This window comes from Echinops telfairi, unplaced genomic scaffold (genome assembly GCF_000313985.2).
Source record: "Echinops telfairi isolate 266 unplaced genomic scaffold, ASM31398v2 ScPeMD7_1;HRSCAF=3_0, whole genome shotgun sequence".
Lineage (NCBI taxonomy): Eukaryota > Metazoa > Chordata > Mammalia > Afrosoricida > Tenrecidae > Echinops > Echinops telfairi.
Window position 1 is genome coordinate 66,295,626 of NW_022103896.1, and position 21,032 is coordinate 66,316,657.

General features: G+C 41.3%; 2 protein-coding genes across 5 annotated transcripts in view; one reads left to right on the forward strand and one right to left on the reverse strand.

Annotated features, from left to right (window-relative positions):
• The window catches only part of LOC101646628 (dihydrofolate reductase-like), a 38,190-nt gene extending 31,821 nt beyond the window's left edge, over positions 1-6,369 (reverse strand). Inside the window, 1 exon segment of the mRNA XM_045286585.1 lies at positions 6,255-6,369. Coding sequence (XP_045142520.1) covers positions 6,255-6,369 — 115 coding nt within the window.
• The window catches only part of STAU2 (staufen double-stranded RNA binding protein 2), a 316,631-nt gene that overhangs the window by 209,404 nt on the left and 86,195 nt on the right, over positions 1-21,032 (forward strand). The window lies entirely within an intron of this gene.

Consider the following 21,032-nt stretch of genomic DNA (forward strand, 5'->3'; position numbering starts at 1 on the left):
CACACACACACACACACACACACACACACACACACACACACACCCTTCCCAAGAATCCCTCCAACCTCACAGAGGGATTCAAACTCCTTTCATCTGTGCTCTGCCTGTGCTTGTTACAGTACGCTGTTCCATGTCCGTTTATTTGCATGTTGAGCTAGCCCAGGGGTCAGTAGACGGCGGCTCGTGAGCCATATGGGTCCCTTTCGGTTTGTACATGTGACTCCGAAGTAAAATTGAACAACTTTAAAGGATATTATTCAGATAATTTCATATCGCTCAGGTGGTTCCATTCATTTGTAAAAATATATTCATGCCTCTCGGATCGTTTTTCAATTGTGAGGGAAAAGACTGGCGCTTCCATCTCAAAAGCGTGCCGACCCCTGGTCTAGCAAAATGCCACGAGGTGCCCTTCGTGGTCCCTGTTGACGCTCTGGCACTCAGCCCATGTTTATTGGATTAAATGACATTCTGGACAATTAGAATGGCATGGAGTTGGCAGACGCAGGGAGAAAAATCGAATGTTTATCCCACTGTGCTTCCGCTGGTGGTGCTAGCCCACTAAGGAACACTTTTGTGAAAGACCACGATACGTTCACACAGTGACCTCAAAAGTGCTCACATACTCTGGGTGCATGTAACTGTCCTACGGGTATATTATTCATTTACAGATCTGTTTGTAACTTTCCCTTTTCTAACCCAGCATGCAGATGCGCACTCCCTTCTCAGTGCCCCAAATCACCTTCCAGGTCCAGCCACTGCCTCCCGATTCCAGCATCCCACAAGCTAGTCTGCAAATCAGGGTGCACCCAGACCCGTTGCACCTCAGAAATCTAAGGAGACATGGACTTCCTAAGTCTGAGCAACAGTTGCCTAAGACAGATAAGGCCATTTATTAATATCAAAAACATACTTAAAAGCTAGTATTACATAACAACAGACCCCCATATTTTTAGAGGTAAGTGCCATAGGATTCTGGAATTCTTTACATGACTCAGGTCCAGTGTATGATTGGTGCTCAGTGCTTGGCTTGTTTCTCATATCAAACCACAGACAGTGCTGAGCGCTTTCATCAGGTGTGGGAAGTGGAAGTATGGTTACTGACCATTGGTTGTGTCTAGTGGACCGAGGCTGCCAAACTTCAAAAATAACTTGATCTTCATTTGCTTTCTATGAAGTAGTAAAAAGACATATCAATTCTAATGTTCATTGATGGGAAATGCGTTCAGATTATATATATAAATGCTATCAATGTATGAAACTTCTATTGATTGTAGGACCAATGTTTCTTCTTCACTATTTAACTATGCAACATTTCCATTTTACCAAATATATTTTATAGAAAGAGAATTCTATTCTATCTTCAAAAAATACCTTAGCAGGAAAAAGCAACTCCTCAGTCCTGGCCTACAACAGAATCAGCACACTCTGGCTTGTGGAATGATCTAGAACACCACCTGATTGTGTATGTCCTATGGACTAAGTATGGCTCTCACATATTGAGATGTGTTGGGGGGAAAAAACCCAAGAGAATAATATTGTGGCACATGAGAATTATATGGAATTTTCCATATAGGGTCCCTATGCAAAGGTTGGGGTTTTTTAATCATTTTACTGGGGGGCTCTTATAGCTCTTACAGCATTCCATACATCAATTGTATCAGGCATATTTGTACATATGTTGCCATCATTTTCTAAACATATTTGAGCCCTTGTTATCAGCTCCTCCTTTTTCCCTCCCCCCACCCCGCTCCCACCATCGTGACCCCTTGATAAATTATAAATTAGTATTGTTTTCATATCTTACACCGACTGCTGTCTTCCTTCACCCACATTTCTGTCGTTCATCCCCCTGGGTGGGCGGCTTATGTGTGGATCATTACGATCGGTTCCCCCTTCTTCCCCTCCTCTCCTTACCTTCCCCCTATCCTGCTATTGCTACTCCCCTTTCTGTGCCTGAGGAGTTTATCTGACTTGAAATCCCTGTGTCTGAGCTCTTAACAGTACCAAGTGTACATGCTCCAGTCTAGCCAGAGCTGAAAGGCAGGACTGGGGTCATGAGAGTGGGGGGGTGAGGAAGCCTCAGCAACCAGAGGAAGATTGTGTGTTTCGTTGCTCTGGTTGACTCATCCCTTCCTTGTGATCCTTCTGTGAGGGGCTGTCCTGTTATCTACAGATGGGTTTTGGGTCTCTGCTTTGACCCCCCTCATTCTCAACAATCTGTTTTTTGTTGTTGTAGTTTTGGGTCTTCTGGTACCTGTTAACTGATTCCATTGATAGCTCATGATCACACAGCTGATGAGCTTCTTCCATGTGGGCTTGTTGCTTCTCTGCTAGATGGCCGCCTATTTAACTTCAAGCCTTTAAGAACCCAGATGCCATATCATTTGATAGCCGGGCACCATCAGCTTTCTTCACCACATTTGCTTATGTACCTTTTTTGTCTTCAGCTATCTTGTCAAAGGGTAAGTATCACGGAATGCCAGTTTGTTAGAAAAGTGTTCTTGTGTTGAGGCAGGGCTTGAGCAGAGGCCCAGAGTTCATCCACTTCCTCAATGTATTGCCATATAAATATATGTACATAGGTCAATACCTGTATTTTTATGAATTAATATATTTATATTATGTCCACACCTATGTTTATAATTCTATTCATAGCTTTGCTTCCTAGATATTTCCTCTGTTTCTTTTTACCTTCCTCCTACCCCACCATCACACTTGCCCTTCTACTGCCTCTTAGTAATTCCTCTCAGCTAGATTGCTGTTGATCCAACACCTCTGGGATCTCTATGTCCTCCTCGTTGCTTTTAATTCCCTAGTTGTTCCCCTGTCTATGGCGTTGTTTACTCACCACTCCTTTCCCTCCCCACAAGTCCCTCCAGAACCATCGGTCCTGTTGCTTTCTCCTTGGCTTGCTTCCCATGCCTATCTTATATAGGTAGGCAAAACAACAATAACAGAGACAAAACAAAAGATTGAATAAAAAGAGAGAAAAAAGAAGAAAAAGAAAAGGGGGGGAAAAAACTAGCCCAGACTCCCTCCAAAATGAAAAACCATACATAATTCAGGTCTGTCCAGTGACCTTTACGATTACCTCCCCATCAGTGCTCGGGGATTCTGGGAACTGCACCTCCTAGCCTGAAGTCTATTTGGGAGGGGCTGCTCAGGGGGGTTGTGGCTTTGCTCTGCTCCCGTTGCTGATCTGTTATGTTTCCTCTTGGTTCACCCCACTGTGGGGGAGGTCAGACTGGACTCAAGTTTGATTTATGTTTTATACCCTTCCTTCTATGGATTGTGCCTGGCTGTTTGCACAGGACAGCAGCCGAGAGGAGTAGTTACATCAAGACCTTACCTTTAGACCTGTCCAACCCAAACTGTCCACTGTCTGCCCCTCCCAGGAAGCTTGCTGAGAGTCTTGGACTCTAAGGACCAGCCCTCGGCTTTCACCTTTTGAAATCCATCTCAAATGTTAGCTTAGCCACGAGCTCTCTCATCAGTCAGAGGTCGTTCTCTTCAGGAAATATTGCCCGTGTTAGACTTGATGGTGAATTTTAAATTTATTAGCAGTGGAAACCAGTTTTATTCCCTAAGGGATCATCTGTCATTATCAGTATTCATCAGAACGGTGAAAGAAAGTTTGTTCATAGCCAAGGTTGCTTTTGTGTCCTTGTTCAGGTAGAGCTCATTTTGAAGCATTTCATAGTTGGACTGTTGTCGTTTTAAATAATAGGGGATATTTTCTTGTACCCGCAATCGTGCTTCATGATAAATGTATAAGCAGTTTCCAGAACCAGTGGGAGTGAAAAGGGAAGGTAGCGGGAAGCTTTTCTTTTGCCACACCTTAGCATCTAGTGGGCAGATGGAAAGCGGATGTTTGATAACTGACTGTAATTCCAGTTATGCAGAGTGCACCGCGACGACATTCCTAAGAGGCTGCATGTATCTCGTGATGTGGTGTACGCTAGTGACCTATTAACTTGTGCTATAAAATAATTTTGGACTATATTCAAATCCCATGAATTTACTTATTGCTTTTCTTCCTCCCCTTCCCCCCACATCCCCCGTTTGAATTAGCAGAAAGTGTGAACTTTTAGATGCTGGAGGTTGAGCATTGGGCTTCTAACCATAAAACAAAACTAAACAAAAAGACCCTGACTTTTCCCCAGTTACAGCAAAAAAAGTCTTTCCATGTGGTTATGTAATCTGTACCTGTAGCTGTTACCTGTCCGTTACCTGGAGCGCAGAGTTTCAAAGCAGACGATCGCTTTGAAGATAGTCAGTGATCTTAGAGGAAATGAAATATAGAGAGTGTTTTCTAGATTTCCTCTAATAAGTTTTGTTCCCTGCAATGTCAGTAATTCCTTAATGGTTTAATTCAGTATTCTCATCCTTGATGTTTCTTCTAAATTAAAAACTTAGGTAAGGTAAGAACTTAATATCCCTACTGTTCAGTATATTTATGTATTTGATACTGATTTGAAGATCACTGGGGAGATATTTTTCAGAGTTTTGTGACTTAACAGCCCATATTAACGAGCCGTAACAAAATACATTGTGAAACCAGTACATACTATGTGTATATCATTGGTTAAATGGATGTGAACGTTCTAGTGCGGACTGCAGCCTACGTAGGCTCCTAAAAAGCGATGATCAATGGAATATGGGTCCCTCGGCCACAGATTTGGGAAGGTTACTGACCACTGGAGGTCGCTTTTACTGTGAACAGAGTATTACCTTCCTTGTAAACTCCAGTTATGGTGTTCTGTGTGATTTATTACACTAGTTAAAACAGAAAAGCCGTAACCATCTCTCTCCTACCACTATACCTTCAATTAAGCCATGTGTCTCCGTCTTCCCCCAAGTCTCTTTCAGACACAACAGTTATTGGGTATTTTTTCAAAGTTTTCTAATTCGTTCGTTGGTAATAGTTATTTGGCCTACTTTCTTTATGTCTAAGCTGATAGCCTAATGCCTTTTCAGACTGATATTTTTTGGAAAAATACCTTTTTCCAAAGGTATTTTTGGTTTCTTTGGTTTCCAAAGGTAGTTATTTGGTTTCTCTTTTTTATCCACAGCTGGAAAAAATTGAAGGTTTGGGTTTTTTAAAAAAAATCTTTTTATTGGGGGCTCATACAACTCTTATCACAATCCATACATACATCCATTGTGTCAAGCATATTTGTACATTTATTACCCTCATTCTCAAAATATTTGCTTTCTACTTGAGCCCTTAGTATCAGCTCATTTTTCCCCTCCCTCCCCATACCCCCTCCCTCATGAACCCTTGGTAATTTATAAATTATTATTATTTTGCCATGTCCTACACTGTCTGACAACTTCCTTCACCCACTTTTCTCTTGTCCATCCTCCAAGGAGGAGGTTATATATAGATCCTTGTGACTGGTTCCCCCTTTGTACCCCACTTTCCCTCCACCCTCCAGGTGTCACTACTCTCACCACTGGTCCTAAGGGGTTCATCTGTCCTGGATTTCCAGTTCTTATCTGTATAGTGTACATGCTCTGGTCTAGCTGGATTTGGAAGGTAGAACTTGGATCATGATAATGGGGGGAAGGAAGCATTAAAGAACTAGAGGTAAGTTGTATGTTTCATCAGTGCTATACTGCACCCTGACTGTCTCGTCTCCTCCCCGCAACCCTTCTGTAAGGGGGAGTCCAGTTGCCTACAGATAGGCTTTGGGTCCCCACTCCGCACTCCCCCTCATTCACAATGATATGGTTTTTTGTTCTTTGATGCCTGATACCTGATCCCTTCAACACCTCATGATCGCACAGGCTGGTATGCTTCTTCCATGTGGGCTTTGTTGCTTCTGAGCTAGATGAAAGCTTGTTTCCTTCAAGCCTTTAAGACCCCAGATAGCCGAAGGTTTTTTGTTTTGTTTTTTAACTCCAAAATATTGAACCTATGTGAAAATGAACTACTAAGGGTGCAGCAGGTGTAAGGGTGTCTTTTGTTGCTGTTCCTAGTCGGTACGGTGATGTGCTACCAGCACCCCTGGGTCAGCGCCAGTACTGTTTTTCTGACATCACCATGCCACAAGAACCCATACTTCCGTTGATCACTGTAAAAGGAGGTTTCTACCTGAGTCCCCTCACCTTCCGTGCAGGGCCAGACCACGCCTTCACATATGTGTCTGCTGTGTGGTGGTTAGGTTGCATCCAGTTGGGCAGCCCTGTGTGCAACAGGGCGAAACGCAGTCCTGCACCATCCTCACAGTGGTTCTTATGACCCGGCTCACCGCGCAGCCGCTGTCGATCCACCTGTAGAAGCTCGTCGTCTTCTTCGCCGGAGAAGGAAGCAGATAAGAACTTTCTTGACTTGAGGAGAGGGTGCCTGGCTGTCAGCGTTTCCATGTTGCTGATTCAGTTTTGTTTCCCAGGCTGTTTGCTGACACCACAACTTTCTTATCTTCAGCTTGACAACTCCTACCTCCTTCCTTTTGAACTCTTGATTTCTGGTGACTTGCTCAGTTGCTTACTCCTGATCTCCTGGCTCTTTGTGCCCCCTGATTTTTTTTTTATCATTTTACTGGGGGCTTTTACAGCTCTTATCACAATCCATACATCTATCCATTCTGTCAAGCACATTTGTCCATCATCGTTTTCAAAACATTTTCTATCTACTTGAGCCCTTAGTATCAGCTCATCTCCCCACCCCATGAACCCTGATAATATATAATTTTTTTCATGGCTTACGCCTCTGAGCTTGTACTGCTCAACTCTCCTATGAAGCTGGCTTCTAAGGATTTGCTGTTCTTGTCTAGGTCCTGTTGGTGTAGTGGGTGGCCTTGGGCTGTTAACCATGAGATTAGTAGTTGAAAACTACCAGAAGATCCGAGGGAGAAAGAGGAGACTTTTGACTCCCATGAACAGTGAGTCCTGGAAACCCACCAGTGCAGTTCTCGCACCGTGTCGCAGAACCAGAGCCGACTCCATGGCAGCAAGAGCACTGCGCAGAGTGATAGTCCTCGTAGTCACACTCCAGCCGAGAGTGCCCACCTGTGACAGAATTCCACGATATAGATATATATAGTCCACAGCCATCTGAAAACCCAGAGAGTAACAGTTTACTTGCTGGCAAAAGAAGAAAGAAAGAAAAGATATGTGCTCTGTGTTCAGTTGTATGGTTATATCAATAAGTAAAAGTGTTGAACACGTCGTAACTTGCTGCCCCGTGAATCTCCCTCCACCATCCTGGCCTCGGTCCAGGATCTCGGACAGACTTCCCCAGGACCCAGGAATGGATGGATGGGTCATTGCTTGGTCCCAGAGGAGCTTTGGCTCTTGTTTGCTTATCTGATCTTATTGGCTGCTTCCATTACCACATTAATTATGAAATAATTTTTAAATTGACCTTGCTCTCAGAGAGATATGTGAGAATTCTTAGAGAAAGTTCACTTTCTAACCTGTTAATAACTGGCTCGACCTGCAACAATAACACGACACCAGAAAGTCATTGTGTTGGACAGGGTTCTCTAGAGAAACAAAACCAGAATGTTAATAATGTTATATATATTTATACAGATAGATAGATAGATAGATAACAGAAGAAATAAACAGTTAATTTAATTATAAAGCAGTACAAATGGCTCAGTGCAAGTCACTCCCGTGAGACAGTTGTGAGACACTGGCAATCCTTCAAGTCTTGAGGGCTGCCAGGTTGTCCTCTGTAGACCAATTCAGGCTATCCGGGCACAGGCAGCAAACAGCAAGGCAGGTCACCAACAGTCAACCAGATGACAAGGTCCGACAGTCCCCAGCTCAAGAGATCTAAATTCCAATGGTGTGGCGAAGCAAGTCTTGAAGGAACCTCAAATTCCAGCGACACAGTCCACAGGTTAGGTGTCCCATAGGTAGTGTAGCTTGCAAATTGAGGCAAAGAACAAGCAAGGCAGCCACACACTGGTCCGATGATCAAAGAGCAAGAGACAAGAAAGCAAGGCTCGCCAAGCCATTTCTCTCTCCGCCCTTTAGTTAATCCCACGTGTGTTTATTGGCTAGGTTGGCACAATAAACTAACTACCTCAGTCATCATTTTTCTTTCAGGATGTTCTAAAATTTCCATACAAAGTATGTAGTATTTTAATTTATTCATTCAACCATCATAAAGGGTGTCTGTCTACCACTACACTGTATACTAACAAATAATAAAATAAAAGCTTTCACAGTGAGTGTAATTACAAGTTGGAGAAACTACCCACATACAGAAAATAGTTGAGGGCCATTTATAAAGGACCATGACCGAGTGTCTGAGATGCTTTAAAAAATATCTGTATATGTTCATATGAATATTGAAGGGCTATGAAGTTGAGGAGCAGAAGCATTCATCTGAGTCCACTTCTTTAGGAGTTGGTGGACCAAAAATTGAAAGACAAATTATAAGGACATGCCTTTTAAGAGAAACAGCATGAGAAAATGTAGAGACACAGAAGTTGGCCCTAAATACGCATATATGGAGGTAGAGAAATTCAACTTGGTAACCCCTCCAGGACTGAGTGGTGTTCCATGAGATCAAAAGGCAATTAAGTATTAGCCCAATCTGTATAAATATTGCAAGCTCATAGCAGAAGAAGTGATTCTTTATTCTGGAGCAAGGGATATGGCTGTGCTAGTGTCTCTAAGATCAACTTGGCCACCGGATACAGGCAGAGCTATGATGGCGAAGGAGGCTGCAACTATAGTAATGGAGGAATTGGTGCGAGTTTTGTCAATGCTGATGGTTCCAAAAATGGCAAGGAAAACAGCTTCTCTCTCAGACATTTCAGAGGAAGAATCAGTAGACCTTGATAACCACTTGCATATGGCAGAGAGAAAAAGAACAATTAAAATAGCTCTACTGAAAGGCAGAAAATGTTAAATTTAAATGTATCATAAGGGAGATCAAACGATATGAGACTAAATTTTAACCTAACTGCATCTGCAAGAATCCACTTTGCAGTGCATTCTGCACGGTAGCAAGGCTATTCACATCCCTGGTCCATGCTCAGAGGGGATTCCCCAGGCCTTATAAGTAAAGAAAGCCCTGTCTTTTCGCCCACACTCTGGTACAGCTGGTGATTTAAAACTACTGACCTTGGGGATCACAGCCCAGTGTGTACCCTAAAATTTATTTCTAAATGTTAGTTACTAAAAATAGTTAAAATAGATTTTAAAGGGAAGAACAAATTTGGGAGACTTAACATTACTCAGTTTCAACATTTACAATAAATAACTTTATGCTATCAAGTTCGTGACAGAATGAAAAGCATGTAGCTCACTGGAACAGAATTGAGAACCCAGAATTATTTAAGTTCAACCATTTTTGATAAAGATGCTAAGATTTTAATGGGGGAAAGGACAATTGTTTCAACAAACAGTGTTTGGAACAATTAGATATCCATTTGTAAAGCATGCATTTAGCCCCTAACCTCTTATCATGTGCAAAAATTAGCTCTCAGAATGGATATTGGCGTTAAGTGGAAAACATAAAACCATTGAATTTGTGAAAGAAACAAAGAAGGACATTTTTACCACTTGAAGTTAGGCAAAGAAAGATACAGCACCTAAAGCATGGTCTATTAAAGAAGCAATTGGTACATGACTGAACTATGGACTGCTATGATGTCTGTGAGAGCTCCCAATCGAATGACAGAAGAAGAAGTTGGTACATTGGTGTTAGGTGCCCTTGGGTTTGTGCACATCCAGAGTGACCCCGGCCATCGGGATGGAAAGACTGCCCAGGGTGGTGCCATCCTCACAACTGCTGTGCTAGCTGAGTGGGTTGTTGAAGGCACTGTGCCAGTAGATCTCATCAAGGGCCTGCCTCTCTTTCTCTGCTCTTCGACGACTTTACCCAACATGCAATCCTCTCCCAGGGGCTCGTCTTTCTTGATAATATGTCTCAAGTACACAAGATGACATCTGACCATCATTGCTTCTAAGGAGCATCTGGCTAGACCTCTTCAAATATAAATGTTTGTTCTTTTTGCATGATACTTCGCCATGGAAATACATGGATTCTTCTTGGTACATTAGACTTATCAAAATTTCAATCTAATGTGCTTCAAAAGACCTCAGTAGGAAAACGAAAAAACAACTAAGCAAATACAAGAAAATATTTGCAAATTACTTTCTAATAAATGACTTGTTTCAGGATATGTAAGTAACTCTTAGATTTCAATAAGGAGATTATTCATTTAAAAAGAATAAAATATGAATAGACATTTTAACAAATAAAAAATGATGAGCTAATAGTACTTGAAAAGATGCTCAACATTATGAACCATCAAGGAAATGCAGTGAGGTCATGAATTGATAACATGGTACAGGTAGCCACTAAGATGCTTATGCCTAAAAAGACAGTAAGAAATGCTGACCAGGATATGGAGAAAAGGCACTAGGGCCCTCATTGCGGGTGGGATTCTGAATGTGCACAGGCACTTTGGAAACGAGTTTAGCAGTTTTCTAAAAAGTTAAAGATCGTATACATTTATCACATGAGATAAGAGTTGTATGAGCCCCCAATAAAATTATTTTTTAAAAATTATCACATGATCCAATGTTTCACTCCTGAGCATGTATCCAAGGTACATTGACGTATGTTTGCACAAAGATGTACAGGAATTATTTCATAATTAATTGTAGCATAACAGCATTATTTATCATAAAAAACTGAAGACAGTCCAAATGCCCACCAACTGATGAATGGATAAGCAATGTATAGCCATATAACAGGATTTAGAATTAATAAGAACAAACTGCAGGTACATGCTACAACATAATGAACCTCCAAAACATGCTGCATGAAAGACGCCAGGCACAAGAGATCACATATGAGGGGGTACCCCCCAAAATGGAAAAAGCTCCGCTGAGTGGAGCTTTTGTAGTATGCATTTTTTCCCGCTAGGCGAGTATCAAGCAACTTGCTCTGCGTTAGTGCACCCCACACCTGGTGCTCTCTGGTCACAGTGAATTTTTTCGTAAAAGCAGTTTCACTCAAACCTCATTTTTTTGTGATGGCCAATTTAAGAGAACAGCGTGTGGCTGTGAAATTTTGTTTCCTGCTCAGGAGAAGTACCACAGAAACTGTTGTGATGTTGAACACACTTTACAAGGACAGCACTCTAGGAAAACCCTCAAATATATGAGTGGTTTTCTCATTTCAAAAACGGTGAAAGGTCTATTGATGACAAACCTCTTTCTGGACGTCTGTCAACTTCCTGAAAACAAATTGACAAATGGCCCAGACCAAGAATAATAATCTTATTATGCAGGCTTTTAAAAAATACGTGCTGAATTTTACATTTCCCTCTTTTCTTTTCTTCTTCCCGCCCCCCTTCCCATTAAGGCTGGCAGTGGGCATTCCATGGTATGAAGGGAGAGTAGAGGCAGAGAGAAGTGTAAGGTACTTTCTTTGGAAAATAACGCTAAACATAATAACAATATGCCCTGGAAACTGACCTGAGTTTTTACCTTTCAAAGTGTAGAGTCTGGGAAATGTTTTATATTCACACAGTAGGTCAGACTGTTAACCATGCTTTCTACGTAGAAGTTCTGAAAAGATAATATAACGGTGTGCGGCAAAAAAGGCCTGCTTTGTGGCAGATGGGGGACTGGTTTTGCCACCATGACAACATCCCTACTCACACAGGTATCTCAGTGTGCTAGTTTAGGGCAAAAATCAGCATGCCTCTCTTGCCCAGCACCTTCCTCACCTGACCTCTCTCAGTGTGACTTCTTTCTGTTTCCAAAAATGCAGAGGGGTGTGAAAGGACAGCAATTTGATGATGTAGAAGAAGTGAAGAAAAAAACGAGGGAGGTGCTGTCAGCCATCCAAACATGAGTTTGAAAAATGTTTACAAAAAATGGAATCGCAGATTTGACAAAGCTGTTAAGTATAATGGAGAGCACTTTGGAGATAATAAGGTTGTTTTGTTAAAAACAATTAATATGTAGCTTTGGGGGAGGAAATCTATGTTTTTTCTTTCGAGGTACCCCCTCATATTGTATATTTCTATTTATATGAAATTTCCAGACAGGGCAAATATCTATAGAATATAAAGCAGATCATCAGTTGCCTTGGGTTAAGAGTAGGAGCAGAGACTGAAAATTGACATGGGAGACACATTTTTTAGTGATGAAAATGTCCTAACTTCATAAATGTACTAAAATAATTCATGGTGAATGCATTTTTGCTAGTACATCAGCAAAAATTTTTTAAAAACCAAAAAGCTTTACTACTTAGACGCCTCAGAGACCTAGAGAATTATAGTGCCATTCAGAACACTGTACACTGTGGTCAAACCAATTATCTATTTGGGTCAGAAATCTCCCGGGACAAGCAACTCTCTGTGGAGGATGTGGGGATGTGTGCTTACAGTTGAGACAAAGGTTGAATTATCACCGTGTGGGTCTAGGTCCAGGCCTTCCAGGTCTGCACTAGGCTCAGCCCTCTTGACACTTGGATGTAGCTCAAGTCTAAGGACGCAGGCTTCGTGACGTGCCTCAAATTTCCTATGTTCCTGACCTCAATTCCTGTTAATTATTACTGCTCCACCCTAACTCTTGATTATGAAGTTTCCTATAACCCAGCCCAGTAAATTGACTCTTAACTTCTTTTTCTTCTTCTTTTCTTTTAAAAGAACATTTTAATGTGTGTTGGGTGAAAGCTTACAGAGAAAATTCAACAATTTGTACACATACTGTTTTGTGACTTCCCTGGTAATCCCCTCAAGTAGAAACTCTCTTCCCACTTCCTCCCTGAGATCCCCATTTCCATCCTCCCATCTTTCCCGCTCCTCCTCGTCTTCTAAATGCCTTTTGGTGTCATTTGGTTGATTGATCAGAGGCGCATGTTCCTCCTAGAATTGTTGAGAGGTGATCCCCGGGAGGGAGGTAATTGACCCTAACTTCTGACGGCTCGTTGATTTCTACACTCCACTGGCATTGAGTGGACTCCGACTCATAGCAACAACGCTCAGCACAACAGAATGAAACACTGCCCAGATCCGCGCCATCTTCACGGACGCTGCCCTATTGTCAGCCCTTTGTTTCAGCCACTGCGCCAGTCTGTGGTGTTCACTCGCCCGCTGTTAAGCACGATGCCCTTCTCCAGTGTCTGTGTCCAAAGTCTGCGAGACAAAGTCTTGCCATCCCGCCTCTAAGGAACATTCTGGCTGTACTGCCTTCCAGGCACATTCGGTGGGTCTCCTGGTGTCTAGGTACTTTCAGCGTCCTTGGTCAACACCATAACTGACACGCACAATCAAACTTAGACAGCAGCTTGGTTGATTAACCCCCTGCACTGGCTTGCAAGGGCAGCCAACTTGATTCTCTTGGAGGATGACACTTGGGTTTGAGGTGTAGTAAGTGTGAAGCCCAAAAATACTAGCTCGTAGGTAACTGAAGGCTTGAGATTCAAGTGGCAAAGAGAAGGAGGGATCACAGTGCACATTTTGTCTCCGAGTCAATATGAAAAAACATGGCCCTTGTGAACGCCTTCTAGGTAGGGATGGAGCTAGGTAAAGGCTCGAAAATAGCCACTTTGATTCCCTGCCAAATTACAAAGCATAAGTTTTATACAAACAGGTTTTAATTTACCCTGAATTCTCTAATCAATGTAGTGAAAAACTAACTGCTTGGGGGGAAAAAACCTATAAGTATGATGCAGACCAATTTGAAGAAATTACCTAAGGTTGTATGTGTGTATATATACATATGTGTGTGCATGTGTATCTCAAATCTCCCCAAAGAAAGAAAAGCATGGTTGAACATTTTCTAATTAGCTGATTCCTACTCTTAGATCTGAAAAGGAGATAATCCTTAGGCAAAACATAAAACTTGACCATAAAACTGCCTCCCCCACTAGGTGGCAAAAGTAAGCTGCCAGAGAGGGACTCTGGCACCCTGGGCTGTCACTTCTTCTCCATGGTCTTTAAGTCCATCATTAAAAAACCCAGCACTCTGTACATTGGAAGTACGTATTCTCTGTGATGTGTAAGGGATCTTGTCATGTGGAGGAAGGAAGACGGAGCTATACTTTGTCTGCTGAATCATTTATGACTGTCTTGGGACATTCACAATGTTGTGCCAAGAGACCCTGGGAAACTGTTGAAGAACATGGGTCTCAATGATCGATTCCATTTGAAGTAAGCCACTGGATCCGGTTGCAGCTGGTGGGGAGCTATCAGAAGTCATTCGTATGCAGTATTTTCTGCTGTACGATGCTGTCCTTTGGGGACTTTTGTGAATATAAAATGTTTCTGGAGCTCTTATTAATTAAATGGGGCTTGGGATATGCTTAAAAATAGCCCGAGAGGGGTAAAAATTACATTCAAAGTGTTACACAAAGGTGTTCTTGATTTAGGTCTTCAAATAACAGCCCGTTTTTGTTTTGAATACTAACATTATTTGTGATTTTCCTTCTCTTAGGAGTACTTTTCTTTCTCCTAATCTGCCTTTTATTTTGTTCTTTTAATCTCCAGATAGATTTGAAATGCAGCATGATTTTTAATTTTGTTTTATTTTCCAACACAAACTGAATTTTGTTTGCTTGGAGGGAGGGATTAAGTCCAGTCCAAGACTATCAAAGATGAATCGTGTTTCCCTGGAGCTATTGTTCTGTAGAACCAGAAGCAGCCGAAAACTGGAGGAGCCATCTCTCAAATCTCAGCCTAGAGGCCAATTTTCAGCTCCTCCCCCTGCGAGCCAGGCTCAGATGTTAACATTGCGTCACTTGTCAACATGCTTTTATTTAATATTGTAATTAAAGGGAGGCAGTCATCTGTCTATTCATTCAGCCAAGGTTGATTCATCGTCCCTACGGGGTGCAAATGAAGTGTGGTGGCTTTTTAAACAATAAGCAGGGTGTTGGGGTGTGGGGTTATTTTTGTTTTGCTTTTTGGCTTTTTGGTTTTGTTGTAGATGAGTGATTTATCAAATTAGGGCTCACTGTTTAGGTCAATTCCATGAAAGGAAACACTTTCGTGAATTCTCTGATGAGAGGCTTCTAGGTTTATTTAGATGGTAGAACTCTGCAGACTAGAGAACCGTATGTCCCTCAAAGAAATGAGCCTTGCTATGACTGGAAGTCTCCTGGATTCTGGACGTTTCAAAATTTGACCACTTCCATAGGGATTGAAGAATACATTCAATATATTCCATTATAAAACACTTCATTGTACCCCATATTCATTTCTATTTCTCCCATGCTCACTTTGATGTGTAGTATATATTTTTCACGGTTGCAAGGAAAACCTATCCTTCAGCACCTATTGCTTCGTTTCTGGCATTAGCATTGTTAATGGGTTTCCATGGGCTCGTTTTTTTATGAATGGGACCTCTCTTTGGTCTCACCTTCAATTGAATTTATAATGGAGAAACTAATCATTTCTGTTGCTTGCTTTTGAAGGGAGATTACAGACAGTAACAGCTTTTTACCATCGGTTTCTGCTCAAAAAAGAATAAATCCAGAATAAAAGATTATGATTACATAAAAGTTAATTCACTCAATAAACCTTTATTGAATGCCTGCTGCTGCTGCTGCTGCTACATACAAGGCAGGGTGGCCATATGGAACACGTGAATTAAAAGGAGTGTCTCAGAATTGGATGCCCCTAAGAATTGATCATTTGGATTAGGAGAAAATCTATAATGCATATAAAAGATAACTGACCTAGGAGCAGAATGTTGAAGGACTTTTGGCGGCAGGGGAAGGGTGATTTTGAATGGGAAAATTGCATGTGTTGGGAGGATAAGCTAAGTTTTCCTCTAGGCAGTGGAGAAAAAGCACTAGTGTGGCAGGGGGCTGGCAGGAGCCCAGATATGGACTATGGTGGAGTAAGGCACATAGAGTTGACGTAGCCTTTTGGTGGAAGTATAACATTGATACTTGGGCCTTACTGGGAATGTGAGCCAGGATAAAAGGGAAAGGTGCTAAGTTTGGGATACCAGAACAATGAGTTTGAATTCTATCCAGGAATCATAGGAAGCCTCTAAAAATTTGCAAACAACACAAGGATTTACAGTCAGTTCATTAGTAAAGGGAATATGATTGTTGGTTAGCATCTGCCAAGTTGGCTTTGATTCATGGTAACGCTGTGCACAACAGAGTCCTATGCCATCTGCACCTTTGTTTGTATGTTTGAGTCCATTGCTGGATCACTGTATTCTGAGCGCCTTCCGATCTAGGAGACTCATCTTCCAGCACTAAACTGCACACTGTCCTGGTGTGCTCCATAGGGTTTTCTTTGGCTAATTTTTACAGCTAGATCACCGATCTTTCTTCCTAGGCAATCTTAATCCAGAAGCTCCACTTAATCCTGTCCACCCTGGATGATTTTGCTGGCATTTGAAATACTGAAGGTATAGCTCCTAACATCATATCAATCCACATACCACTACAGGTGGACACACTGATAGATGATTGATGGACAGGAGATAGACAATAGTTACAGGAAATGAAAAATAATTGTTTTCCAATGAATTTGAGAAACCCTTTTTTACAGTTCTTCTAACATTCTGAGAACTCTAGTTGGAAGTATGTACCCTGAAATGCTATTCAGTAAAGAAAATTTCCATTGGCACATAAGAGGCATGTCTTCTACCCTTCAATTACTAGCCTTACAAAAATCCTTATTTAAAATGTTGTTCACGGATTAGGAAATTAGATCTTTGGCCTTTGGAATACCATTGGGAAGGATCCTAAAAGCATTGCCTGTGTGCCACTTGTGGCTCTCCCTGACACACACACACACACACACACACACACACACACACACACACACACCGCCAGTGGCCTGCAGAAGTGGAGACTCCTTTGCTTCTCATTCTCTGGTAGAATAATAGGTACTTGCCCAGGATTAGCGTCCCCTGGAGGAGTACCAACCATGGAAAATGTCTTAATTTATATTTATATTTTGTCTGGCATTTGTGAGCCAAAAGACAAATTGACAAATGGCTCAGACCAAGAATAATAATCTTATTAAGCAGGCTTTTTAAAAATACTTTTTGAATTTTACACTTCCATCTTCCCCTGCCCTGCAACTTTCCCATTAAGGCTAGAAATGGGAATTCCATGGTAGGTAAGGGAGAATAGAGGCAGAGAGAAGGGTAAGGTCCTTTCTTTGGAAAAATATGTTACGCATAATAACAATACAGCCTGGAAACTCTGACCTAAGTTTTTACCTTAGAAGTATAGAGTTTGGGAAATGTTTTACATTCACACTGTAGGGAAGATTTGCAGAGACCTGAGATGTACTCATGGATTTCTGTCATAGGTCAGGCATCCGGTGTCTGTATGTACAAATAATCTGATAGGGACAAAAGTAGTAGTTAAAATTCTAAGATGTTAAGTTTAAATATACAATTCTAAAATAACCATACTTTGCCATTGCTGTCTATTTTCTTTGAGTAGAAGTGTGTTTCCATATCGAGGTCTAATGTTACTCAAGATAAATTTAAGGACTTTTTCTCATTAAGTACTATTTTAATGATGGTTTGGTATTTTATTTAGTAAGTGTCTGACAGAGAGTTTCCGCAATTATTTTAACTAGGAAGGTTTGCACAAAAGAAGTGTGCTCTTCTTAGCAGACTAGTTACTTTGAAGTATCTGGCAGATTACATCAGTCTCTTGTTCGAGTTGGTGCGGCAAGAGGACATCTATTGTACATCACTAGTGATGCATTAAATTAGTTATTTATGTTTTAAAATCTAAGCATAGTAGACTCTCTTGTGTCTGCCTTCGAAGATTGCTGTTATAATAAAACATTCTGGAATGAGTAAAGTTGTCGTTTTGATTTAGTTAATGCATCACTGGAGAGCCTAAAGATCTCACTTCGCCTCGAGCCATCCATCGCCTTGTTTAGTAGCATGTTAGAAAGCTGTCCGAATTCTTTTACTTTGTAAGGGAAGCAATGGTTTTATATGATCTGTGTAATAACTTTATATTCACAGCTAATAAAATAGCAAAAGACTTCTTATTTAGCACACCACTAGTCTCCAACGGCATCTTCTCAGCATTTGAACATCATGAGACGAACACAGAAGGAGCTCTTTTATCAAGGTCTTCTTTGACAATATCAATCTCTTCTTATGCCACACAGGGCTCTTCCCCACAGCTCTTTTTATCATTGGAATTATAACTAAACCATGTCCTGGAAATTTTGTTCCCTAGCGCTTTCTTTAAAAAAGGGCAAAAAGCATCAAAAACAGACCCCCCAATACTTTTACCCATCCCACTAGCAGAAATGAACTTTAGTCATAAAATAACTGCCAAGTCCCCATTTCATTTTGGATGATGCGGGCTTGGTTTTACTAAGAAGCTTCCGATCCTTATGTCGTACTAAAACTGATGTTCACATGGAATAAACATCTGATGTTAGCACTACGCAATAAAGCCTATTTCATCTCTGCTTGACTTCATTCCTCTCCAGGTAAGGAGCCCTGCTAAAGGATTTTTATAGTTGTGAACTACCGCAATAGCAATCAGTGCTCTAGAACAGGTACATCATCAAATCTTGGCAGATTCTGATTGGGAAAGGATATACTTATTGAAACAAGTGATATAAAAACAGTTGAGAAAATGTGTAAACCACTAGTGTCCCTTAATAATTTTAGGACTGGAGGTGAACCCACTTGCACACAGGACAGCATTTCCAGTATCAATTATACTTGCACCAGACCCTCTGTACGTTAGTTAGCTCCTGGCACAAGTCACTTGTGAGTTTATTGTACAGAACTTGACAGGAATAATATAAATGTACAACTGAATGGGTGCCAAAAGCATTGTTCAGTGATCAGCTAGCTCAAAAAGCTAATCCATATTTTCAGTGAGATCTAAACTAATGAAGACTGTTTATGGAACAGATTATAACATGGAATGAGTCTTCATCCAATCAAAGAACAAGATCTAATCAAAACAGTGGCTTTTTAAAATTACTTTTTGGGGGGGCTCTTATATCTCTTATCACAATCCATACATTCATCCATTGTGTCAAGCACATTTGACATATGTTGCCATCATCATTTTCAAAGCATTTTTTTTCTACTTGAGGAGTTGATATCAGCTCCTCATTTCCCCCCTTCCCCCCACCCATCTTCCCTCCCTCATGAACCCTTGATAAGTTATAGATTATTATTTTCATATCTTAGATTGTCCTCTGTCACCCTTTACCCACTTTTCTGTTGTTCGTCCCCCTGGGAAGGAGTTATATGTTGATCCTTGTGATTAATTCCCCCTTTCTCCCCCCCACCTTCCCCTTATCTTCCTGGTATCTCTATTCTCATTGTTGTTCCTCAGGGGTTTCTCTATCCTGGATTCCCTGTGTTGCAGGCTCTTATTTGTAGCAGTGTGCATGTTCTGGTCTAGTCCAATTTGTAAGGTAGAATTGAGGTCATGATAGTGGGTGGAAGGAAGCATTAAAGAACTAGAGAAAAGTTGTATGTGTCTTCAGTGCTATGCTGCACCCTGACTGGCTCATCTCATTCCTGTGACTCTAAAACAGTGGCTTCCATGGGGATCTGTGGGACAGGCTAAATTCAAAGCAGATATGTTAGCTCAGTAGGTTATAACAACTGTTTTTTCAGATACCAGCGGGGGCGGGGTAAGTATTGATTTTCTTGAAGGACACATGGTGACCGGGAGACTTATTATAGTCCAGCTTCTCTGATGATGTGCTCAGCATACAGATTGAATAAGTATTGTGAGAAGATATAACCCTGACTCATACCTTTCCTGGTTTTTAAACCAGGGAAGGGTTAAAGAGATAGAATTCCTGCTTCTGAAGTGCATAGACCTAGACTGAGAATACATTGAGAAACAATAGCTTCACATTTTGATATTTTTGTGTAATAAAGATTGCTATGATTTTTTTTACATCATTTTATCGAGGGCTCTTACAACTTTTGTTACAATCCATACATCAATTGTATTCGACATATTGCACATATATTCCATCATTCTTTTCTGGACATTTACTTTCCATTGAGCCCTTATGATCAGCTTTTTCCCCACCCTTCATCCCTCTCCTCCCCCACCCTCCCAATCCTCGTGGTCCCTTGATAAATTACAGATTGCTAATTATTTTCAAATCTCACACCGACCACTGCCTCCCTTCCCCTCTGCGTTCTGTTGTTCTTCTCCCTGGATGGGAATGTGTGGTTATGTGCCATTCATTGCACTAGGTGCCCCCCCCCCTCCCCTTTTGGTGTCTTTGTTCCCACTCCTGTTCCTGGTTCCATGGGTCGTGAGTTTTATCTCTTGCTTGTACCTATGCACATGCTCCCGTCTAGTCCAGAGTGGGAAGCAGCACTGGGGTCATGATAGTGGGGGGTGAGGAGGCTCAAGGGATCAGAGGTATATGATGTGATCTATTGCACCCTGATAGACTCTCCCCCTCCCTGTGACCCCTCTGTGGGGGATGTTCCATTGTCCACAGAAGGGCTTTGGGTCTCCGCTCCAACTCTTGCTGTTGTATGTCCCATGCCTGTCATACGACATCAAGCGTTGCCCTCTCTTTGCCTTTATTCTCCACTGGCCTCTAACATGTCATGTATGATTGCTTGAGGAAAGTATAGGTTTACTCAAACCTTTTTTCCCCTCCAGAAATGTAGTGTTACATGGCATCTGACTCTGGCTCTGATACATTCTCCTTAAATAAAATAAGTCTTGAAGAAAACTGACATCAACTGACATAATTTTATCTTGCAGGCAAAGTCACAAATGCAGCTTCTTATGCTTGTGATTAGGGATCAATATGTTTTTATGTTGTCACCTATAAAGATATTCATGTTGTGTTTTACGATGTACCACATTGAGATAAATTCCAGAAATTTGTAGAAATGTCCTTTGTGTTTTGACAAAGCAGCTAATATATTTTATTAACTTCTTTTGTAAAAATTAGGAAATCCGTTTTAAAGATGGCAGTGACAAAGCACCCCTGGGTGCTATTATGGCTCTGCTGGCATTTCAGAAGGTTCGACCAGTTACATGATATTCAATTTCATTTATATTATTCCTGTCAAGTTCTGTACAATAAACT